The 26,523-nt window shown below is 41.2% G+C and overlaps 2 protein-coding genes across 2 annotated transcripts; one reads left to right on the forward strand and one right to left on the reverse strand.

Moving 5' to 3' along the window:
- Positions 1–1,225: 1,225 nt before the first annotated feature.
- Positions 1,226–5,296, forward strand: ftr66 (finTRIM family, member 66). Its single transcript, XM_079613766.1, has 6 exons — positions 1,226–2,070; positions 2,749–2,844; positions 2,979–3,200; positions 3,344–3,494; positions 3,609–3,668; positions 4,184–5,296. The coding sequence occupies exons 1-6, from the start codon at positions 1,408–1,410 to the stop codon at positions 4,711–4,713; spliced, it is 1,722 nt and encodes a 573-aa protein (XP_079469892.1). The 5' UTR covers positions 1,226–1,407; the 3' UTR covers positions 4,714–5,296.
- Positions 5,297–14,494: 9,198 nt separating this feature from the next.
- Positions 14,495–26,383, reverse strand: nfatc4 (nuclear factor of activated T cells 4). Its single transcript, XM_079614424.1, has 13 exons — positions 25,718–26,383; positions 23,025–23,185; positions 20,701–21,207; positions 20,379–20,554; positions 19,147–19,309; positions 18,661–18,761; positions 18,470–18,571; positions 18,196–18,383; positions 17,770–17,910; positions 16,868–16,923; positions 16,640–16,766; positions 15,383–15,880; positions 14,495–14,830 (listed from the first exon to the last, which is right to left on the reverse strand). The coding sequence occupies exons 1-13, from the start codon at positions 25,851–25,853 to the stop codon at positions 14,760–14,762; spliced, it is 2,427 nt and encodes an 808-aa protein (XP_079470550.1). The 5' UTR covers positions 25,854–26,383; the 3' UTR covers positions 14,495–14,759.
- Positions 26,384–26,523: the final 140 nt, after the last annotated feature.

Here is a 26,523-nt window from a genome sequence, read left to right on the forward strand (position 1 = left end):
CCTGTGCTTATTAGGCTACGTTCAGACTGTCCAAATCTGATTTTTGTGCATATCCGATTGAAATTTAACAAGTTTGAACGGCAAAAAATCACATGAAATGCGATTTTTACAAATGCGTTTCGAGCTACATTCAATATGTGGTTTGAAATCTTATTCAAATCGCAATTCTGGAAATCAGTTTCAGTCTGACTGCTCTGATCGGATTTTGCATGGTTTGTGACTTTCTCAAGCCGCGTAAAACGTAAAGTCAGACGTTGTTATAGGAAACATGCTAAAAGTCTCTGCAGAATCAGATGTGTTGTTGCAAAGTCCCGGACAAGCAGAAAATGACAATATAACGGATACATGTTTTGAAACTGACGGAGACAATAAAGTTGCTCAGAATACCAGCCTCCGTTTTTGCCGCTCACTGGACTAAGATGCAGTAGTCCAGTGTGGCGTTTACAGTGTCATGTTGTAAATAAGAAACATCTGTATTGCAAACCCTCCATGTTGTGGTTGTTTGGCTTATGCCTACCACCAACGCAACGTCATTGCCATAGAAACCAATGCAAATATTTCAGAAAACGACAGAGCGGCATGCATGGACACACAAATCGGATCTGAACAGTTGCGATATACAATGTGGACGTCAATCATTTAGATCGTAGTCCAAAGGATAAGCAAATAATCGGATTTGGACTGACAGTGTGAATGTAGATTATTTCCATAGTTCCTAATTTACGCACCTGTTCTGTTTTCCATTGATGACTCAGTCTGTGTATTTAAGCCTTCAGTTTATTCAGTTCTTTGTTCGGTCTCGTTTACGTCTTTGTGTGGTTGTTATACTATTAGCTCCTGAAATATCCTGCTTGTTGGATTATTGCAGCCACTTCACCATTACATTCTTTTTACCTGAATACTTTTTAATAGATATATATATAATAATCTGAATCTATACCCAGTAGGTATTTGAAAGCTTGGAATAACTAGAAAAATGTAAATTCTTTATGAGAAAAACAACAACATTTAGGCTAAATATTGTAGCCTATTAATTTACATGACTTCTCCAGGTCTAGACATCCCAGTTTTCCAAGGCCATAGAAATCCTGGGTCTGCAAAGAAGAATAATAAGGAGGGGAATTAAAAGAAGAAATATCTTGATATTTTGTCGTTTTGGCTTATTTTATTCATTTTGTCATATTTTGAATCATTTTAAGTCCTCTTGAGGCCCCCTGGTGGAGAAACACTGATTTAGAGATTGTCCAGAGGGTTTGTCCAGTGTGGCACTCTGAGAAACCCTAAATGGTGCTTCAATTGTCTTTATTTTATTTCATATTTTTCTTTAAGGTTTACAGTGCAGCATTTACAATTACAGTGCAATAGGCACACACATTTACCTATCTGCCATCTAAATAGGAAGAACTGATGGGTGTGGCAGGAACATCCGTGCAAAACTGCGAACTGCTTCTCAGTGACGGAATCTTTCTCCTAGACAACAACAAAATGGAAGGGCTCCGGAATACAGAAGAGTTTTGCTGTTCGATATGCCTGGATGTGCTGAAAGATCCAGTGGCTATACCATGTGGGCACAGGTACTGCAAAGAATGCATTAATGATTTTTGGAATAAAAAAGATAATTTGGGGGTCTTCGGCTGTCCCCAGTGCACAGAGACATTTACCCCCCGGCCTATTCTGAACGATACCATACTGGCAGATATGGTGGACAAACCGAAGAAACTGGAACTTCCAGGCAACTCTGAGATTTGTAGCAATTGCATGCAAGGTGATGTAGCCTGTGATTTCTGTACAAGTATCAAACAAAAGGCTGTGAAGTCTTGTTTGGTATGTTTGGCATCTTACTGCCAAAATCACCTTCAAGCTCACAACAAATCTCCTGCCTTGAAGAAACACAAGCTGATCGAAGCCTCTGTGAACCTCAACCTGCAGGAGAAGATCTGTCCTCATCATGCAAGATATATGGAGATATACTGTCGAACTGATCAACAGTGCATATGTCCTTTGTGTGTGATGGAGGACCACAAAGGTCATGATACAGTACAAGCAGCTGTGGAAAGCACAAAGAAACAGGTAAAGAAAAGAAAAAAATAATCATCTTTCTTTTTTTTCTTTGAGTGTGTAACAAGATACTTTTTCATGGTTCTTAACTCTATACAAGACACAGTAAATTACAGTATACTCAGAAGTCTTCAGAAGCCAAAATAATTTCCCACTGAGGCAATGCACATTTTCCAAAGTGCACTCCAGCTCAATATGAACAGCTTTCATTGTACAGAAAAGTTCATGCAACAGAGTAAAAGGTACAAAATGTGAGAGAAAGGAGGCATTGAACTGATGTTTTTTAGGCTGTCCCTTGAGTTCAGGTTCCCAGCCAAAAACAATAAAGTAGGCCTACCTGTAAATAAGTGTAATGTTATATAGTTAGGATAATATAACTTCCTGCTTAACATTTAAATTTCAACCTGCTACGCAAACATTATCCCTAGCAGAGCTTCCTGATCTGTTGGCTTGGTCAGCTACTTTGAATATTCTAGATCCTCACATATAAAGTGTATTCACTATTTTGTTTGTGACAAATGAGTATAGACTAACTCCCATTAAAAGATCAAATTTAATATAAAGTTATACAAGCAACGTTAACAAATTCCCAAATAATGCAGTAAGTCTATTCTGTAACATCACTAATTATAGTCATAATTATAGTTAAAAAGCATGAATATTACAATGAAAACACATGTTTCTTCACAGAAAGAATTGGGCATGATACGACAGAAATACAAACTCAAAATCCACACTAAAGAAAAGGACCTGCTGGAGCTTAAACAAGCAGTAGATGACCTGAAAGTAAGACATTCCCAGAACTTAACTTAAAATATAAGAATCCTCAAATGTTTTAAATCAAAAACATATAAATGTTGGTTATTCATATATATTTTAATAAAACAAACCACTTGATGAATGTTTTTGTGCCCTAAAAGAGCTCTGCACAAGCTGCAATGGAAAATGGTGAACAGATCTTCAATGAGTTGCTGCAGTATATTGAAAAGAGGAGGTGTAAATTCAGAGATCTGATCCGAGATCAAGAGAGAGCTGCGGAGAGCATGCTGCAAACACTGGAGCAAGAAATCACTGAGCTCAAGCAGAGAGATCATGAGCTTGAGATGCTTCTGAAGTCTGAAGACCACGTCCATGTTCTTCAGGCAACCCTGAACCCAGTGCTGACTCAAAAATATACTCAGAATTGCTCAGAAGCCGTTTGACAAATACTCTCTCTCTCTCTCTCTCTCTCTCTCTCTCTCTCTCTCTCTCTCTCTCTCTTCTCTCTCTCTCTCTCTCTTTACAGAACTGTAATTCCTTCTCTTCTGGCCTTCCTAACCCACCCTTCACAGTCGCTTCACTCTCAGATTTTAGCAAGGTGAACGATGCAATATCTGGTCTGAAGAAGAAGCTTGAAGTTGTCTTTAAAGGGGAATGGCTCAGGATTTATCAAGCAGGTGAGGGGAAAACATCTTTCTGCCTGAGCAGTTCCTGTTTAACTGATTTGCAAATTGCCTTTTTGGTTAAATCGTTTCCTTCTGATGTGCACATGCTTTCCATTTTCTCTCCAGCTAGATCAATGAAGATCCTTCACTGCACAGTGCCCAGAGTTAGATCAGAGTTCCTGCACCGTAAGTCAGCCTTATGCTCACCAAGACTGCATTTATTTGCTCCTATTGTAAAAATTATTACAATTTAAAGCAGCGTCATTACTCCAGTCTTCAGTGTCACATGATCCTCCACATGATTTAGTGCTCAAGGAATATTTCTGATTATTACCAATGCAATGCTGAAAACAGTTGTGCTGCTTATATATTTTATGTGGAAATCATAATACATTTAGTCAGGATGCTTTGATGAATAGAAAGCATTTCTTTGAAATAGAATAGAACAATTGTGCATTGTTTTGTAACAATGCAGACAGGCTTTACTGTCACTTCTGATCAATTGAATATATCCCTGCTGAATAAAAATATGAATTTCTTTTAAAAAACAACAACACCATCTCACTGACCCCAAACTTTTAAACGGTAGTGTAGAAGTTAGTGTTCTTCAACTTCTCATCTGATATGTATTTATATATGATTTGAATATGATACACCATGAATAAACATTTTTGATCTCTTATGCTCTATCCATTTCTCAGATTCGTGCCCGCTGCAACTAAATCCTTTAACAGCCCACAAGGACCTTAGTTTGTCCAATGGGAACAGAGTAGCGGCTGTTCAGAACCAAGAGCAATCCCGTCCCGACCACCCGGAGCGCTTTGATTACTGGTGCCAGGTGCTGGGCACTGAGGGCCTGACAGGCTGCAGCTACTGGGAGGTGGAATGGAGTGGAATGGGAGTAAACATTGCCGTCGCATACAAAAACATTGCCAGGAAAGGCGAGAGCAATGAAGCTCACTTCGGTCACAATGACAAATCCTGGAGTTTGTTCTGCTGCAGGAGAGGTTACTCATTCCGGCACAACAGGATTGTCAGTAAGATCTCAGAGCCTGGCTCGTCAAAGATAGGTGTTTATCTTGATCACAGGGCCGGGACATTAGCTTTTTACAGCATTGATGACTCAATGACCCTCCTTCACAGAGTTCAGACCACATTCATACAACCGCTCTACCCTGGCTTTGAGTTTGTGAGCTGTGGAGCTTCGATCAAGCTGTGTCAGTTGGAGTGAGGGCAAATGGCATTGAATGAAAGAAAGAATGGGTCAAAACTTAAAGATAAATTGATTTACATGAAATATCAACACAACTTATGCACTAAGTATGCAGAATATTTTTGACCGAGACTCATAAGCTGATAATTATTTTCATGTTATGGTAATAGCTAATGGCTAATATTTAAATAATGTAATATTTTGTATAAATTATAAAATTGTATTAATAGTAAAGTACTAAAAGCTAAAATAAGTAATTTAAAATTAAAATTTAGGCATCGAAAATGGATATTCAGTATGATTACTTTTAGCAAAATTATATATACACACACACACGTTGACAAATGGTAGGCTACTTATATATTCTATACTCATAATTGTACACTATGCTAAAAGATTTTTTTATTGTGACACATTCATGTCTATGACAATGTCTTTCCATTTAAACTACTACACAGTGAATTGCTGTTATTTCTGTCCATGGAATGTCCCTTGAGGTTAATATTGTCTGAATGCCTTTACACTTACATCCTCTGTCAGTTCTGATTAAAAACGTCTGTAACAATCCAAATAAAATACATTATGTTTATTGTTTACCATTATATTTGCTTTGCCTTTCAGAGTCAACCTCATTCTTCACATCGCAGAGTCTATTTCCTTTGATATTTTATGGCATTTAGTTGAATTTAATTTAGTTTTAATAGTACAAGCATTAGCATGGTTTAAATAAAAAATCTTAGTAACATTTGGAATAAATACTAGTATCCAATAAATGTGTAGTATCTATTGAATAAGTAATATTAGCTTATGAATAAGTATCTAAAGAATAGTATCTAATGAATAAGTATAGTATCTATTTAATAGGTACGAGTATCTAATGATTAAGTAGGCTATCTCATAAATAAGAACTAGGCCCATATCTAATTAATAAATACTTGTATATAATACATAAATAGTATCTAATGAAAGTATAATATTTAATAATATACTATATATCTAAAAAAAAAAAAGAACTGGTACCTAATGAACAACTACTAGTATATAAAAAATATGTACTAGTCACAATTGGAATACATACTGTAGTCAAAACGGAATAGTTGATATCTGAATGACAGATTCCAATAGAAGTCAATGGAAAATGTGTTTCTAGTAACAATAGAATAGTTACTAGTCGCTATTGGAATAAGTACTAGCATCTAGTATATTTAATATGTACTAGTATCTAATGATGATTAAGTACTAGTATTTAATAATAAGTTCTAGTATCTAATGAATAGCCTAAGTATGCTACTAATATCTAATAAATAAGTAGGCTACTCAATGTAACAGGCACTATCTAATAAATAAGTATAAGCACTAGTAGGCCTATCTAAAGAATAAGCACTAGCTAATGAATAAGTACTTACTTAATGAAATAGATACTAGTAGCTAAACAATAAGTAGCATGGAAATAGATACTGGTGGTGGTACGTATGGATTAAGTGTGAACGACACTTGAACAGCAACCAAAGTTTTATAGACAAAATTACAGAAACAGCGACATCTGGTGGCCAAATCGGTTAAAATCAGGCCTTCAGAGGAAAAGCACCTGAAAAACTACTAGAGAAAAACATATTTTTGTATCAGATGATTAAAAAATTAATTTGTGAACTATAAACTGTTTTAAAATGACTATAATACATTTACTATCTATCATTTTGCGTTAAGAGTGCCAACATGTAGGCAACATTTCTCAGAGATAGAAGTCTGGATGAGGGTGAAGACTTTGGAAATCAAAAGTTGCAGGTTGATAAATGATTATAAATGCTTTGGTAATAAATTATTTACAATGAACATGTAAATGTAATGTAGCCTATACTACCCAGCTAAAACACTACGTTTATCTAAGCTCATGTGAGTGCACTGACAGACTGACTGAATGATGTTTGGGATAACCATTGTAAGGAACTGAGGAACAGATCCGGGTCCTCACAACCTCACCAATCTGGTTTCAGACCATGACAGTTTACCAGCGCCAGTTTCTGGATGAAAATATGCTGCTATTTGGCAGTGCACCAAGATGCGGCCCTGCTTATTTTGGAACACAACATTCCCACAATACAGATTTTCACATTTGCTGAGGTGATTCAAATTAATTATAGCCTACTGATTTACAACTGAGATTAAACTATGCTTATCAGCTCTACAACCTGAGGTTATATTAAATCCAGATTTTTTAAAATGTCAAGTTGCATTAAATGCCTTATTTTTGCTAAATCTTTTGTTTATCTCTGTCATCTGGACTGTGCGAAGCTCGTTCTCTTACGTAGAGTTCTCTCGTACTGCGTCGAAGAACGCTACGGGAAAGATATTTCTTTGTCGAGATTGAAGCCTAAAATTAATCCTTAATTTTGTAATAATGTAAAACGCTTTTCTGAAGCATACAACCTAGGCGGAGCAATACAGCTCACCCATTGGCTGCTCTGCCAGAAAAGCACAGCCTATGCGAGGCCAGGACGCTGACCAATGAGGGCGCTTCGCGCCCTTCTGCGTCACCTCCCGCCCAAACAGGCGTGGCCTAGGCCTATAAATACGAGCATAGCTGTCTAACACGCCGATTTTCTTAAATTCAACGAAGCTGCACGCATCGCTGGATTGATTCGAGCCGCCACAGCCGTTTGGAACAAGCACCTCAGCAGGACGAGCCCTTACCTGAAGCCGCTGGTCATCGCCGCCTTCAGCCGCCGTTCCCTGCTGCGCTTCTCCGGCGTGGAATATCCTTTCAGTTTTGTGTGTGTGTTCGCCTACCGCGGCACACATTTTTTCCTCACAAAAGAGCAACGAGTGTCTTTTTAAAGATGTCTCGCGTTTCCTGCGGCTCCTGCCGAGCCGCGCTCATCGACGGGGACCACCACGAACTGTGTGTTTCCTGCTTGGGCGAGGAACATGCAGCTCTCGCTCTCGGTGATGGCGGCTGCCATCACTGCGACATGATGCCAATCGCGACTCTGCGGACTCGCCTTGCATCTTTCGCCGAGACTGCTCAACCGCCCCCTGTAGCGCCGCGCCGTAAGAAGCGCCGCGCTCAGCGGGTCCCGGAACCTCCCTCCACGAGGAGCTCGCCGCCGCCACCGCCGCTAGCTCCTCTCAACGTGTCGCTTGAGTCGCTCACCGACGGACAACAGCCGCAGCACGCCGCTTTGTCCGTTATGGAGGACGACCAGCAAGCCGTATCAGAGGGGGATGACGATTGCTGTTCGCTTCTCGCTTCGGAGAGCGAGGGATGGGCGAGCTCTGTGGACCTCCCCTCCCCCGCCGTTCCGGAACGTCGAGGAGGGAAGATCAGCATCGAAGCAGAGCTGATGCGTCTGCTCACACAGGCCGTATCGAGCCTCGGCCTCGAGTGGTCGACGCCCGAACAACCTGCACTCAACCGGCTGGATGGCCGCTTCCTCGCTGGAGACCGCGCTGCGCCCCCCTCCAGACACGCACCCTTTCTTCCTGAGCTTCACGAAGAGGTAGCGAAATCGTGGAAGGCGCCATTTTCAGCCAGAGTACGTACTTCTGCCTCGCCAGCATTCTCCGTAGTGGACGGTGCTCGCGACAGAGGCTACCACGCTCTCCCTCCGGTCGAGGAGGCTGTAGCGACTCACCTTTGCCCACCCTCTGCTGGACGGCGGGCTAAGGGAGTCCTACCATCTAAAGCTTGCCGCACTTCGTCAGCTCTGAACGGCCGCGTGTATTCCGCCGCCGGACAAGCTGCATCGGCGCTGCACACCATGGCGGTGCTCCAAATCCACCAGGCTAACCTCCTCTGCAAGCTAGACGAGGAAGGCCCGGGCGCGATCAGTGTTCCGGACTTACGTAGCGCCACAGACCTCGCTCTTCGCGCTACAAAGTCCGCCGCACACGCCATCGGCAGGATTATGGCCTCAGCTACTGTTTCCGAGAGACATTTGTGGCTGACTCTCTCCGAAATGGCGGAGTCGGAGCGCTCTGCGTTCCTCGACGCTCCCATTTCACCGACTGGCCTCTTCGGATCCTCCGTGAAGGACTTCGCGGACCGATTCGCCGAGGTACAGAAGACTTCGCAGGCCATGAGACATTTTCTGCCAAAGCGCTCCAGTTCCGCAACAGGCCGCCCTAAACAGCCGCCTGCCCGAACTCAGCAGCGCCCCGCGCCCGCCGCACCGGCCCAGCAGCAACAGGCCCGAGAGAGACCACGGTCTCGCTCCGCCGGACGCCGCCCGCCACCGCGTGGTCCTCGGCCCAAGATCTCACTCAAGCCCGAGGCCTCGGCGCCATCCCAGCCCTGCTAGGAAAACGACGGTATTCGGGTCCCGCTGCGGCCGGACTTCCACCAAAGGTTTTCGCTTGTACAGCCCTAAGTTCCGTGTTTGTACCAGTGTATTTAGCAGCCAACAAACCGGCCGTAAAGCCCGTTTGCCTGCACACAAACGCCGTTTTCACGGCGACCCAGATAAATCTAAAAAAGAGTTTAATTTCTGGTGTTCCGGCCAAGGCCGATGGTGTAATGTGTGTAACTGCAATGCCCACCCAGTGCCCATTCATTCACACAAGCACAGCCCCGTTCAACACAGGGTTTGCACACATAAAATCGGCTCATGCCGGTTGTGCTTTACATGTAGTGAGCGTGCCCACTATCCAGTGCCCACAACCACTACACACTGCACGTTCCGCGGTTTCTGTAAAAACGAAACTAACGAACGGTCAGTCAGTACACAAACACAGTGTCCCCGGTGTTATAAATGTGCCCGCCACCAAGCGCCCACGTTTATTCACAAACATAACGAGCCCCGTAGGGCTCGCCCCGCGTGCTCTCTCTCAACTCAGAGAACAGAGCGCGCGCGGGACGCATACTGTGTTAAACATGTCCCCCGCCTCAGACGCCACGGCGTCCATGTTACAGCACACGGTTGCTCTCGTGTCGCCGCCATTTCGCGACCAGGGCCCAGATTACATTCAACCCCTAGTCACACGTGCACATGCATGGGAAAGACTTCCCGGGGTCTCAGAATGGGTGCTAGAGACTATAAAAAGAGGCTATTCGCTACAGTTTCATCGACGCCCTCCCCGTTTCACGGGAAAAGTCGAAACCACGGTAAAAACAGAAGTAGCACATCTACTTCGAGCCGAAATAGCGAAGCTATTGAGCAAAGGGGCCATAGAGCCTTTATCTCAAGCTCAGAGCGAAGGGGGTCTGTACAGCAGATATTTCCTGGTACCGAAGAAAGACGGGGGTCTCAGACCCATTTTAGATCTAAGGCGTCTGAACAAAACGCTAACAAAGCGGAAGTTCAGAATGCTCACGACCAGAAAAATCCTCGCGCAAATTCGCCGAGGAGACTGGTTTATGGCAATAGATCTGAAAGACGCGTATTTTCACATACAAATTGCGTCACGTCACAGGCGATTTTTGAGATTCGCCTTCGAGGGCCGGGCATATCAGTACACAGTCCTGCCATTCGGCCTATCCCTAGCACCTCGTACATTTACAGTGTGCATGGACGCGGCGCTGGCACCCCTGAGACTCCGAGGCGTTCGAATTCTGAACTATTTGGACGATTGGCTGATTCTAGCTCAATCTCCGTCAGAACTCGCTCACCACAAGACACTAATACTCGATCACCTCGAGTGCTTAGGTCTGAGAGTCAATTGGGAGAAAAGTTCACTGTTTCCCAGTCAAAGGATCTCCTTTTTAGGACTGGATCTGAACTCACTGTCTATGACAGCACGCCTGTCATCACAGCGCAGGCGAAATACCCTGCAAATGGCGAAATCCTTCCGCAGCGGCCACATAGTGCCGCTCAGGAGATTTCAGAAAATGCTGGGCCTCATGGCCTCAGCCTCTACAGTGCTGCAGTTGGGCCTGCTACGCATGCGCCCACTACAGTTCTGGTTGAGAACGCGCGTACCGCGCCGAGCATGGTTACACGGTCGTTATTGCCTCAAGGTCACTCAGGAATGCATTTCAGCCCTGACACCATGGAGAGCGTCAGACTGGTACCGGTCAGGTGTAAGCCTGGGGACTTCCTCGAGCCTGAAGGTGGTGTCCACGGACGCGTCCACCTCAGGCTGGGGAGCACTGCTCGACGGCAGACCGCTCTTTGGCCAATGGGCAGAGCGAGCCAAACTACCGCACATAAACTGCCTGGAAATGATGGCGGTGGACTTTGCGCTGAGGCGTTTCTGTCCCCGGATAAAAGGACACCACGTCCTGGTCCGCTCGGACAACGTGTCGGTAGTAGCCTACATAAACCACCAGGGTGGCCTGAGGTCCCGAAACCTATTCAGGTTAGCGGAACGCATACTGGTGTGGGCCCAGCACAACCTGCGCTCGTTAAGAGCAACACACGTGCCAGGCCACTTGAACGTAGGCCCGGACAGACTCTCACGGAACAATGTTCCTACGGGAGAGTGGTCCCTACACACACAGACAGTGCGTCTGCTGTGGAAAAGGTTCGGCAGAGCGGAAATAGACCTGTTTGCAAACCAGGAGAACGCTCACTGCCCAGAATTCTTTCCGAAGAGCGCGAACGCGCTGGCCAGAGTCTGGCCCCGCCGTCCGCTCTATGCCTTTCCTCCTGTCTCACTCCTGCCTCAAGTGCTGGAGCGTATCAAGGAGAGCGGATGCTCGGTACTACTGGTTGCTCCATACTGGACGAATCAGACCTGGTTCCCAGCTTTGATGCGACTAAAAAGTACTGCCCCGTGGCCGATTCCAGTGAGGAGAGACCTCCTCTCACAGGCCAAGGGCGCGATCCTGCATCCTCACCCCGAGCTTTGGTCCCTACACGTATGGGCCATAAACGGGTACCCGCTAACCTCCCAAGAGGAGTGTTAGACACGATCGAGCAAGCTAGGGCTCCGTCTACTAGACGGCTCTACGCTTCCAAATGGTCGGTGTTCTCTGGATGGTGTTCAGATCAAGGTCTGTCACCACTTCAGTGTGGAGAACCGGAGATTCTCTCCTTCTTGCAAGAGCTATTGGATAAGGGAAGAACCCCATCCACGCTCAAAGTCTATGTGGCTGCCATATCAGCGTTCGTTAATCCAACGCTTGGCCGTTCACTAGGCAGGAACGACCTGGTGGTCCGTTTCCTTAGAGGCGCCAGGAGGTTAAACCCCCCAAGGCCCCCCTCAGTCCCCGTTTGGGACCTTTCTACAGTGTTGAACGCTATGAAAGGGGCCCCTTTCGAGCCTATTCACTCAGTTGACATGAAACACCTGTCTTTCAAGACCGTGTTTCTTTTGGCTCTCGCTTCAGTGAAACGTGTGGGAGACTTGCAAGCGCTCTCAGTGAGAGCTTCTTGTATGGAGTTCGGGCCAAACGACTCTGTAGTCGTATTGAAACCGAAGCATGGGTACGTGCCTAAGTCCCTCAACACACCGTTCAGGGCTCAGGTCATCTCCCTGTCGGCTCTGCCGGCTTCAGAGGACGGAAATAGCCCCCTTTGCCCGGTCAGGGCATTAAGAGCTTATGTGTCCCGCTCCGCTGTTTTTCGACAGACGGAGCAGCTCTTTGTTTCGTTCAGCGGACGCTCCAAGGGGCGAGCCGCGACGAAACAGAGTCTGTCTCGATGGGTAGTGGACGCCATTGCGCTAGCCTACGCATCTAGAGGTTTGGAATGCCCTTTGGGCATCAGAGCACATTCCACGAGAGGCATGGCCTCTTCATGGGCTTGGTATAGCGGAATCTCGTTACAAGATATCTGTATGGCGGCAGGCTGGGCCTCCCCGTCTACATTTATTAGGTTCTATAACCTAGAGGTTCCTGCGTTGCAGGCTAAACTGCTCTCGGTCTAGAAGACTGTGTATTAGTGTCCTGCCCCGCGCTGCGGCCCAGGTCACTTCAAGGTTAATATGTATAAGTGTTTCTGCCCCGCGATGCGGCCCAGGTCACTTCAATGTTTAATGTGTATAAGTGTCCCTGCCCCGCGCTGCGGCCCAGGTCACTTCAATGTTTAAGCATCACTCACTGACAATGTGTCCCATGAGCATGCTATTACCCCTCATATATATCTATATTACATATATATGCTATTATGCCTTAAGAGGCACTACTATAAAGGGATGATGCTAATTTAGCCGCTCTCCCTATACTTCTTGGGGTAGGCACTTGTATACCAGGGCGCGCGCGCCCTTAGGTGTCTGTGTCGGTCCAAGAGCACGCACGGCGTTTTACATGGGGTTCCCGTAGCGTTCTTCGACGCAGTACGAGAGAACTCTACGTAAGAGAACGTACTCGGTTACTAACGTAACCTCGGTTCTCTCTAGAAGAGGGAACGAGTACTGCGTCTCATGGCCGTGCGTGTCCGCGCTGCGTCGCTTCATTGACGAAAATCGGCGTGTTAGACAGCTATGCTCGTATTTATAGGCCTAGGCCACGCCTGTTTGGGCGGGAGGTGACGCAGAAGGGCGAAGCGCCCTCATTGGTCAGCGTCCTGGCCTCGCATAGGCTGTGCTTTTCTGGCAGAGCAGCCAATGGGTGAGCTGTATTGCTCCGCCTAGGTTGTATGCTTCAGAAAAGCGTTTTACATTATTACAAAATTAAGGATTAATTTTAGGCTTCAATCTCGACAAAGAAATATCTTTCCCGTAGCGTTCTTCGACGCAGTACTCGTTCCCTCTTCTAGAGAGAACCGAGGTTACGTTAGTAACCGAGTACGTTTTACTGAAGCTGCATGAACGTCATGGTCTTCAGAACCATAGACATGTTCAGAACTGTCTGCAATTCCTGATTTACCCTCTCACCCATTGCCACCTATTACTGAAACACTCAAACTAAATCTTGATACTGTTTAACATCTAAATGGCGTAATAAGATGTCCTGCTGGGACTAAATTTATTATTTTACTAGATTTTATGAGACTATCTGACCGTAAATCCATGCACCCCATCCCCCAAAAATAAACACGTCGTAGAAACTTTAGAGCTAACTGAACGCATGTATGGCAATAGTGTATGGATGACTTATTTGTAGCTTTAATTACCATGTAAAAAAGAATCATGAATATGCTAAATTTCGAGTAGCCTACAATCTTGTAGGCCTACTTACCAATATTCAGTCACTGTATCATGGCGCTTTCACGTTTTTTTTAAATCCTGGAACAACGTTCCTGTCCAAAAAATTTAGTCCTTACCCGATCCCTACCCGTAAACCTAACCCTACCCATAAGTTATCTCTAAAATTGAGGGAAATAGGTAAATAACGTAAATAACAGATGTAGAACGGACCCCAACCTAACCTAACCCTGTAAGGAATCAGGAAGATGTTGCACTTGAAATCATGTTCACCGTAATTCCACGGAAGGATCATTTTTTTGAATAGTTGAAATGGAACAAGTACCATCTAATAAGTATTGTTGTTATCATTTATGAATCAAAAATATTAATTTAAAAATGTTATGCGAAAACAAAACATAGACAAATATTCTACTTCATTTACACTGTCAACCACATAAACTAGTCACAAATCATAATTAGTCCACATTATCTTCTTAAAATTCAGTGACTATGAATTCAATGATTATAAATTTGATATTTTCCCTTTACAAATATTTAGATGTTTGAGGGTTGTAATATTTCCTGTGTGGGGGCAGGGGTGAAGAAGTCACATTTCAACGACCAAGACACTGTGTACAAAGGACATGTTCAGTGATCCCACAAATAGACAGCAAAAATTAAGGCAGTTTCCCAGATAAAAAAAATGGAATGGGGAAAAGATTGAGGTTTTGTTTTACATTACCTGATCATTATATTAATAACCCCCATAAATGGACATTTTAGAGGATCAAAACATAATAATATAATGATAATTTATTTTGCATACAGATTAAAAACATTAGTTCCATTCAAATATGCAGTCAGAAAGCAGTAACAGTTACATACTTACAACTGTATGCCTGCCTTCTGTTTTACCACAGATTCCCCACTGTAGTAGCGCAGTCTTCATTATTATTGCCATATTTTAGCAATATACCATAAAAAAAATTATACAGAAAATGATGATATGATATTATCTATACACTGATTATCATTTAACTACAGCTGAGAGGATGTTGTCATCCAGGTCGACTGTCCATGTGTGACTCCATCTGAAAGGATCTGATATCCTCTCCGATGAATTCAGTCACTGCAGGGATGAGAAATTATGGTAGAAATCATTTAATTGATTGATACAGATCTATCATGAGACTTAGCAAATCTCATAATGATTATCCATTTTCAAACTGTAAATAATAATGTTGTGATGCCTAAATTCACTTTGCATTTAAAATGACTGATTTTAGTTTTTAGTGTTTTATTTAAAAAAGTTTTTTTTACAAAATAGCATAGAATTTTGATACAAGCCTTTTATTGGTTATTGGTCATAACATGAAATATAACTATTGTCTTATTGGTATCTATATCGTGACATTCAGTATCATTAAATATGATAATAATATAATGTTTTACATTCAATAATATTGAATTCAAAATATTACATTATTGTAATTTACCATTATCTACAAAATTATAGCATCTTTTAATTTATTTAGACCAAAATAATCTAGATTTTGAATACGAGCAATTTACTGGTTATTGACATGAAAACATGAAAATAATTATTGGCTAATCGGTATCAGTCTGAATTTTAATATCAGTGCATCCCTAGCATCACACATAAAATCAATCATATACCCACCTTCCTCTAATGTGATATGTTGCATCGGTGAAGGGCCCGTAAAGTCCGGGGGTCCCTCCAACTTCAGGCTAGAAGCGGTGTCTCTTTCAGCGGGGCGCATCTGGTGCTCCCAGCTCTCGTATTGGTCGTATGGAGGTGGGCACAGGTCCTGATAGTGGCTAGTATTTAACGGAGGCGAGGAGCACATCTCTTGGGGGCAAGGACAGTGTGGATATGGGGAGTGAGAGAGCGGAGGAAGAGGCGAGGTGGAGATCGGACTGCTGGCAGGGAACGGGCTCAGGGAACAAGAGTGTGAGGGAGAAGGTGAAGAGGACAGATAGGGAGAGTCGAGCCACGGAGACGGGGAGGGGGAAAGAGGCTGTGAGGCTCTTGGGTACATAGGAGGAAGAAGCTCAGTGAAACCCAGCTCCAGGCTCTCAAAGCTTGGATGCCTTTCGGTCAGGGCACCACGACCTCCACCCTCCTCGATAACCTCTGGATCCTCCTCTTTAAACATGACTAGAAAATGAGGAAAACACACAAGCCAAGATGGACATATTATGACATTTAGTGACTTTCCTGTGCACTCCCCATCTACCATTGGTCAGCCAAACAGATTTCCCTTCCCCCGAATTCACAACATTGGTTCAGCTGGTTTTGCATTAGATATTTTGTGTATCTATGAGTTGTCTAAACACAACATTAAAGATGTACCATGATATTCAGAACATTTTAAATGTAATAATATTAAATCATGTAATTTATTCCTGTGATGGCAAAGTTTTTAGCAGCCATTACTCCAGTCTTCAGTGTCACATGATCCTTCAGAAATCATTCTAATATGCTGATATCAATGCTAAAAACAGTTGTGCTGCTTAATATTTTTGTCGATTTTTGTGATAAATTCTTTTTCAGGATTTAATTAACAGTGTTTATTTTAGAACGGCTGAAACCTTCTGTAACATTACAAATGTTTTACTGTCACTTTTGATCAATTTAATGTAATCCTTACTGAAAAAAAAAAATTCAAAATATAAATTTCTTAAAAAAATAAGTTCTTCTGTGATGCTATCTGGAGCACTTTATTGGAGGTCAAAGCAGCACATGATGCTTGAGTTGAACACACTTTTAGATTATGAAAGAGAACAGGTTCTTTATTACACATGGCATGCAAAAGACATATTTTGCATTTTTTTGTCAACAGCACCGATTAATACCATGTGAAGAGGGATTCTACCATGTAAAAACACAGCTAACTGTTGCCTGTGTAACACTCACTGGGCAGATATTTAAAGCAGTGTGTGCTGCTCCTCTTCCTCTTCCCATTGGACACGTACAGGCAGACAGATACTGGGTGGTTCAGTGAAAGATCATTATAGGCTGGCACTCGTACACACAGCAAATTCTGGACCATAAGTAAATATAGACAGAATTAGTCCATTTCCTTTCAAGTTCTGCACAGAGTCTAACTCACAGAGTCATAGTTAAGGTATATGGTCGATTTACCTCATTGCTTTTGTCCCTGTCCACATGTGCCTCCTCCTCCCACTGGACTTTGCCATCTAGAAATAATATATAATATAAACAAATACAACAACATAATTTATTTTGTGATATTATGGTGTTTTCTTCTTTATGCGCTCATGTAAGCTATAATGTTTACAATATCGCAATATCGTTCAAAAGTTTTGGGGTCTCTTATGCTAATTAATGCTCTTTTTTTAACTCTTTTCTATTTTAATACATTTTGAAATGTAAAGTAATTTATTCCTGTGATGAAAAATATACATTTACTCCAGTCTTTAATGTCACATGATCCTTCAGAAATCATTCTGATTTGCTAATTTGGTGCTCAAAAACATGTATTATTAATTAGTTGCTCTGCTTAATTTTGTGGAAACCATAATATACTGTATGTTTTCAGGATTCTTTTGAGAAAAGAAAGTTAAACAGAACAGCATCTATTTGAAATATATATATTTTTTAAACAATGTAAAAGTCTTTAGTGTCACTTTTAAATGTAATACATCCTGGCTAAATTAAAGTATTAGGGTACATTTAAATGACAATGTAATAAAAACGGATCACAAAAAAACAACGTTGTCAAAATGATCCCCGTTCACACGCGAAAACGAATACAAGCGCTGCATTATGCATGCCAGGCCAGTAGTTGGCGATGTCACATTGACTGAACACGTAATACGCATGCACATGATGTCACCATTTCACAAATTCTCAAATTTTCAAAAGTTTGCGTTTTCATCCCCCAAAATGCTGTTGTCGTGTAATTGAAAAATATTCCGGTTTTAGCTAAAAAAGGTGCAGTAGGTGTAAAGGTGTAAAGAAAAACAGCTTTAAATGTTTTTTTCTGCATGTAAATGTGCATTATTGTAGGCCTACTCGAATACCTGATCCTCTCTCCATAAAGAAGACTCTGGAGGTGGGTAGAAAGTTCGTCCCACCAAGAAGCAGTTCCTCCCCTCCCTCTGTTGAACAGGAAGTAAGACTGACAGACTCCACTATAGGAAGCTCCTGTGCAGAGCGCTGTGCTGCAGGCAGAAACGTCAAATGAAGATTGTTCAATGTGTACAAAGAGTGACTAAATGATGCTGGTATTTTAGAGAAAATTGTGCTTAATTTATAAAAAGACGTTTAATAAAAAAAAGGGAAAAGATAAAAAGCATTTAATTGACTTGATGTTTGAAACAGTATTATGTATGCTCATCAAAATGCACTTTTAAAAAGTGTATAGGACGAAAAAAAAAGTGAAAGAGGAAACTTACACACATTTGAGTTGCAGTTAAACATGCATCATTGTGATTTGCTTCACTCACAGCATTCAATGGGCAAAGAGGCCGCCTGCAGGGCTAAGACTCGTCCTGGGGGGACGATGGGCGGAGACAGCGGGAGGTGTGTGCGGAACACCAAGCGCACTCTAGTGTTCTTTCTTCCTACATCCGTCTCTCCTTTCCGAAGTTCAATGTCGGAGTTCCTCAGCTTTAGAATACCTGCACAGTCAATGCTGAGAGGCAATCACAGGAATTCATGTATGAGCACTTACTGAGGTGTTTATGACATTTAATCAGAGGTCAAATGTCTCTTTCTCACAGGGCAGTCATGTTGTTCTCCGGGTTGAGTGGGATGTCCAGGAGTTTGGTGCCAGCCTGGATGCTCTCCTGACTAGCTGTGCCTACCATCTTCCCTGTTACTCTGTGTGAGAGACAAGTATATCACATGTCAAGCCATGGATCAACCAAAAACACTTTTGTTCAATACTGTGAAATATCATAGAGCTTTACCTATGTATTTGATAAAAAGGATGAGGACGTATTGATCTGTCATCGGCAGTTCCTACAAACACCTGTAAGGAGAGCGGCTGTCTCTCAGTGTAACCAACGAGCTGGATGCCAGAGAGAAAAGAATTGATGTCAATTAAACTATTTCAAACTAATTATCTATACTCTATATCTAATTATCTATTATCTAAATACAGTAATACAAGAGAAAATCACACACACACACACACACACACACACACACACACACACACACACACACACACACACACGTGTGTAATTTTTTATATATTATATAGGTGTGTGACTTGCTTACTACTCAAGAAAGAAAAATGACATAATATTTCAGTATTACAGTGTTGTTGTTGTGTGTGTATATATATATATTTATATATATACACACACAACAACAACACTGTAATACTGAAATATGAAGTAAAGGCACATACTGTACAGGATTGTACATTAATTATAGTTTATGAGCATTACCTTCACCACTGGATGGCCTCCAGGTGATGCCTTTACTGCTCCTCGACTTCCTTCAGTTTCATAATGAGCGCGATGGTGTGGTCTGGGTTGTACCTCTATACGCAGTTCATACTGGTCAAACTGTGAAGGAAGTGGCCAGTCAAGTGGCGGCAGTGCATTAGATCTGTGGAAGTATTAAGGAAGCAGAGTTGATTATAAGAGTTGAGTAAGACATTATTTTGATTTCTATCAGAATGTAAATCTAAAGTAGTGAGCAAAACAGTAGGCTTAGTATGCTACATTTTTATCACTATTTTTTATCATTATTGTCACATAACCTCATCATGTTGCATGTTTTGAACAATTATAACTTTTAACAGTCTGATTAAATAATCAGTTAAGAAAGTGGATCATGACTCACTGATCATAATAACATCATTGATATTGCTTCTATTTTATCCATCACACTGGAAATTAAACGTCAAATTGTGTGCATTACATTGTGGGATACAATATTTTACAGTATTCCAATGTACTTTATTTTTTACTTTTAGCATTTCTGCAGTATACAATATGTATACTGTGCATAAAATTCTGTATTCACTGAATAACCGAATGACCTACTACATGGAGATACATAAGTTGACAGGCAGGTAGTGAATGAACCGAATGAAATGATTGGACAAACATTTTTTGGTCCTGAGATTTCCACAGAGAGATATATATTTAGACCACTTCTATTATTGATTGCTATCAGGATGTGAAGAGAGTTTCAACCAGTATAACAAAAAGTGTTAGTAAAAACAAATTGTTTAACACTTTACAATAAGGTTTCATTAGTTAACTACAATAGTTTACTGCACTTCTACAGCATTTATTAATTGTTGTTTGTGAAATAACATGAACAAACAATGAACAGCTGGAATTGTATTAACTAACATTGACTAAGATGAACAAATACAGTAACAAATATATTGCTCATGGTTAGATCATGTTAGTTAATACATTAACCAATGTAAACAAATGAAAGATTATTGTAAAGTGTTACCAAAAATTGCCTACCCTGCCCTATCTTTAAACTTGAATTATTTAAAAATACAACCTGATGAGGTCATGAGACATCAATGTAGCGTACTGCAGTTGAAATGTTTGCGTACTGTTTCAAATTCTATTTTAATTATTTGGCAGTATTCTCTTCTAAACAACTCCTTAATATAAAAATTGAAAATGAAACATAAGAGATGTGTGCTAACCTAAAGAGAGGACTGTGAGCGCTGGCCCTGGTTCTGCCCCAGCCCAGAGCAGGAGGCACAGACAGGTAGTCCATCCCTAGTGTGGGGGCATCCCTTCTCAGCTGAGCGACCTCTGGGAGGGGGCAGGTAGAGTTCTGAATGGGGGTCAGCTCTGGTTCGATATCTCTTGATGACACCTGGATTGGCACACAGATTGTGAACACCCAGAAACACACCAAGAATGTCATGTGACAGAGATAATTCTTCAAATAACACACTAAATTTCTTAGTTTGATTACCAAGAATGGACCATCAGTGAGTTTAAGGATTTCAAGAGGATCACCTGTTCAAGGGAGGTTTTCCTAGTCTTCTGTGGGATGTTGAGCTCACAGCTCGCTGGAGCCTGAGACTGAGCCGAGGTTTCTCCCGCGTCTGGGAGTGAAGAGAGATCCTCAGAGTAGCTGCTTCTGCGGGAGGTGCTGGGGGAGGCCATTGGGGAGTTCCTGCGCTTTTTGCCCCCAGGAGACGTAGGGCGAGAGGAGGGCGATAGGCAGAAGTGGGCAGCAGCTTCACTCAGCTCCTCCTCCTCCACCAGGAGAGAATCACAGCTGGAAGCTGGACTCAGCCATCCACGAGATGAGGAACTGGAAGCAGGGCTGGGGCTGGGGCTGAGGGAACCTGCCCCTGTCATGACATCACGGTAGGAATCCAGCAGGGGCAGGTATAGACGCTCCCTGTCCCAGCCACCCCCACTGTCCCAGAAACTTCCCCCCGCTGGGCCTGAGTCATCTTCAGGGGAGATAGTGGTGATCTGGATACTAGGGCACTCAAGCACTCTAGAATCTGATACCTAAAATAATTGTGATATTATTGAACCACCACAACATCACTGCAACACAACTAATGAATCTACAGCATGCCCAAAACAGACAGCAATGTTGTCCTTTTTATGAATGAACGCAGTTCTTTTTAGTGAATCAAAAACATACAGCACAATCAATGTTCGGATTCCCGAACTATATGACTTTTATGCATGTTACTTTTAGTAAATCAAACACATACAGTTCACAACTACCTAGTTTTAAATCAGAGTAGTTACAGACTATGCAGTGTTATTTTGTATTATTTATATACTATTATAGCATTTATTATTATTTGGATCTAGATTTTATTTGAATATTATTTAGTTCATTTTAGTTTTAGTTTAAATTTGAATAACTGTGTTGTCCTTTCCATTCATTTAATTTATAAATTATTAATTTAATATATTTTTAGTACTTCAACTTCAGTAAATGGCCCAGACAACACATTTTCTTTCTTTCTTTCTTTTCTTAAATTCTCCCTGTGGTGAAAATCAAGCTTTTAATATTGTTTATATGTCTATGTGGTATTTTTCATATGCTTTAAGACCAACCGTGTGTAAATTCATACTGTAAGTCAACACCATTACTGAGAATTTTCTCCTTAAAACTGCAGGGAACCAAAGACTGTCTCTAAACGTGGTTTGAAATCGCTGGTGTTTCTGACGTCACAAACTACCTTGTAACCGATCGTCAACGACTGGATCTCTGAGCTGGTGTGAGTGAAGGCGGGGATAATTTGCATATTTATAGAATCGCGTATACTAAATGAGGCAAGGGTGTAGTTACATTCAAGCTATTTTAAGGCATGAAGAATTTTTTTTCAAGGAAAATTTTTCATTTTGGTGATCAAAGATGAGTTTTAAGGGATACAATGATTGACTACAGGGGGACTTTAAAGTTTTTTAAGTTTAAGCTTTTTATCTAATATTTATAGTTTGTTTCTAGTTCATGTTTTTAGTTAACACTAACGGCAATGTTCAAATGATAATGTGTAATTAAAGATTTTCATCCATTATTCATTTTTTTATTTTTAAATGAAATATTATTGAATAAAATGTGTTACCTGATTGTTTGTTTAATATTGTTGTGTAGTAAAAGGCTAATATAGAACTGCATTTATGCTGCCTCTAAAAAGTTAAAGTCAAATAAAAAGTCACACATCTTTTGCAATAACTGTTTTAAATGTTATATTATTTGAACAAATAAGATAAAATAAATAAATAATTATTATAACTTTTCTCATAATTTGACAAACGGAATTGCATTTTTTTCTAAATGTGTTTTCTCCCCCCAGAAAAAGTACTAAAAGAATCATTAATGGAACCATTAATGAACCAGAATTGTTTTTTAATTCTACGACCTATTTGCAACCTTGTGTATTACATGTTTTTGAGTTTCAAAGAAAAAGGTCTTGATTTTATCCATCAGAACAAAATTACAAAGGCAAACATGTTTTGTTTTGGATAATAATTTGCAGTTAGATAACATACAATATGGCCAGAAACTGTATTAAATAAATGGGGTCGATTCTGGTTTTGTGTTGATTTAAAATGCTAAAGGACACTCAAATTTAATTTGAACTCTGACATTTATCTACAGACCTTATGTGCCAAAATAAAAAAAATACAGGTCAGGTCCTGGCAACCGATTCTGTTCACTATAAACATTACTGGGCAACAAAAATGAACTCCTGAAATTAAAACCAGACATCTGGATTTATTTTGCCATTAATCACAATGTGTAACATTATCCTAGTATCGGGGATGTTCTAGAAATCTACAATTCAGGCAAATGTGCTTCCCACCTGTATTGATCTTGCTGGCAGACTCTCGTAAGTGCCACTGAACTCCCTGACTAATGCCCGCCTGGGGGGTGGCGAATGCATCCCAGCTCTGCGGCCGGCTGACTGTGGAGGCAAGGGGATACCCATGGGCTGGCCAGCCTGTGTGGAAGTCAAGTGAGTATCTGGTGGCAAAAAAAAAAAAAAGATTATTGTACATAGCAAATCACATGCTTTTTGAGTTGCAAGTATGTGCATATGGAATAAACAATTGCTGAAACATGAGACACGAGGCCACTCAATAGAAAATCATAACAAACACAGGGAAGCCTTTGTGGAAACGTCATTTATTATTTCCACAAGTACACGCAGACTTGTTTACCTCAGAACACATCCACAAGGTTTTCCAAATGGGGTGATTTCTGAAATCTCTCAACTCTCAAAACTAAAATCTGCCACACCAAATCATTAGCATAGCAATGACAGTTTACACAAAAATGACACAGTTTCTTTAGCTAGTTTTTTTGTCTTGAGGATGCTTTTTTGTTCCCACCCTTGTGCTTCACAATAATTCATCTTAAAAATGTAGGTTAATTTAGTTTAAATTAACACTTAAAACACATTTGTCTGATGTTTCAGATATTATAAAAGCTACTTTAAAATCAACTTATCGCACTGGTAAAAGCCCTCATTTGCAGTCACTGCTCTATTGTTGTGGAAAACTATGATTAACAAATTAAATGTTTGTAGGGGCAATTCTAAAGTTCAAAATTTAGAACCTACTCAGCTAGTTCTAATCCTTAAAGTTGTTAATATGATGTAGGGCACAAGTAAATAAATAATTATATATGGCAACGCTTAAGAACATAATAAACATCTGAAGAAAGCACTTGCGGTAAAAGGCAGCAAAGTGATGCGGTGTGTGTGGACGGAAACCTGAGGTGCATGTTTCTACAACTTCATGCCAATATGAAGGCGGAGGATGGGTGTACAACAGAATGTATGCCAGGAGGGGGAAACAGGGCAGAGAAAAGGAGGGAATATTGGAGGGAGGTATCTAAATGCATGCTCAGTAAACAGAGATTGAGGGTTCGGGTCCAGATGGCAGCTGTTAACTCTGCTCACACGCACAGCTGATTAAAAACACATTGCGCTGTGCTCCACACTTACCCATAAACACACGCACACTTCAGCGGATAAAACTTAGTTACATGGGCAGTGAGTCAGACTACATGAACATGTAAGAATTCTTTAGAGAAATTCCATTGTTTTGTGCCTTTTCTTAAAGTAAAGACAGTCAAAAGGTCTCCTAAAATATGCACAAAAAGTGTCCTGCCAATGGGGTCAATGACAAATAAGAATCAAGGTCATGTATTTTAAAAAATCTTTAAAAAAATTCCACAAAAAATATTGACGTAATGACTATATATAAAAATGTCAACTGGTCTAACCACCATCATGTAAAAAACTAAAATATTTTCCTTCCACCTATAATTCACTAGTGTCCACAACTTTTTAAACATGTCAAATTGTCAATGTAAAAAAATATTGTATGAATATAAATGTTTGAGCCATGATTTTATATTATGACCTGAACAAAGTGTTCCCTTTCATAAAAGGTGGGGGAAAAAATATTTTTATTTTTAACGACCTGGACACAGTCATGATGAAGGTCTTCACTGTTACTGTCACGTGACAACAAAATTATCTGCCAGATTAACTTTTTTTTTCTTCAAAATGGATGGTTTTTTATGAGTTTTATTATTTGTTCGGGCAGTTACACCACATAGGCCTACACTATACAACTATAACAGAAATACTTTTAATTCAGAAAATGAAAATATGTTCATTAGGCTAATAGAAAATGTATGTATTTGTTTGAATTGAATTTGTAGTGCTTTCAATAACATAGCGTCACCTCATCAACTAATTTAGACTACACACACACACACACACACACACACACACACACACACACGCACACACACACACACACACACACACACACACACACACACACACACACACACACACACACACACACACACACACACACACACACACATATGTGATTAAAGGGGGGGCTTTTTCAGTTTCAGCACATGCCCCTCAAAGGTCTGTGCCCAGCCCTGTATTTATATATACATACATACAGTACATACATAGGCCTACATACATACAGGTCAAACTTGAAAAATTAGAATATCGTGCAAAAGTTAATTTCAGTAATTAAACTTAAAAGGTGAAACTAATATATTATATAGACTCATTACATGCAAATTGAGATATTTCAAGCCTTTATTTGTTATAATTTTGATGATTATGGCTTACAGCTATGAAAACCCCAAATTCAAAATTAGAATATTGTGAAAAAGTTTTCATAGCTGTAAGCCACAATCATCAAAATTATAACAAATAAAGGCTTAAAATATCTCACTTGGCATGTAATGAGTCTATATAATATATTAGTTTCACCTTTTAAGTTGAATTACTGATATCATTTTTTTTTTTACTTTTGCACGATATTCAAATTTTATATCTAATCTTATATCTTATATCTATCTAATTTGACTGCTCAAGTGGACAACAGTTATCATATAGATTATAATTTACGGTTTTTGCACCTAAAACATCGGTTACCAGCCCAGATCTATAACCACTCATATGCACCATCCCAATACCTATAGCTTCGCCACCCTTCCATCTTCCACACATACCGGCTGGCTCATGATGCGTCTGGCCGCTCTCGGTCTCCTCTGGGCCGCAGCGGCTCTGGCGCGGCGGATCCTCTTCGAACACGAGCTTGAACTCGAACTCTCCCTCCTCCCATCCCGAGCCCGGCGCGGCCCCCATCTCTGACTCCGAGAAAAGTACGAGTGAGACCGGCGACAGAGAAATCACTGACCCTCTCTCACTTCTCAATATCGGCTCCGTCTCAAACTAATGGGAGCCATACAGCTTTTCCAGAATGTCACTGTGCGCGATCCACTTTCTCCTTCGTGCGCCTTCCTTGTATTAGGCTACATTAAATAATTAAAAGTTATCGTCAAGTTGAAGTATCACATTTGCATTGACCATTTTCTTATTTCCGCATCGCTCTTGATGTTTAACAGTTGCACATCTCTTTATCTAACTTTTTCGTCCCTGTAGATTCGCTCGCGATTTCCGTGACAGTCGGTTATTATAACTTCATCTCACGAACTTCCATCGTCCAGAACAGTCCATATTCACAGCCTCAAGTCCCACATACGTTCACGTTCAATAACAAATATCCGTAGAATTTACATTCATACCATCACTCCTCCACCAGCATAGAACAAAAAAGTTATATGTAGTTCTTTTTCGTTCTTTACCCTTAATTGCCTTTGGGCGGGTTCCTCGGTACCGTTACTCTCTTCCAATAGGCTATTTGACTTGTCAATCAACAGACCTTAACTTTACATGCCCGCTTTTGCTGCAAAGTGTGTTGATTGGTCAGTGAGTACAACTACATATTTTTGGGTGAACTGTGAAGTATAACTTT

The sequence above is a fragment of the Phoxinus phoxinus genome, assembly GCF_949152265.1.
Source record: "Phoxinus phoxinus genome assembly, chromosome: 5".
Taxonomy (NCBI): Eukaryota; Metazoa; Chordata; class Actinopteri; order Cypriniformes; family Leuciscidae; genus Phoxinus; species Phoxinus phoxinus.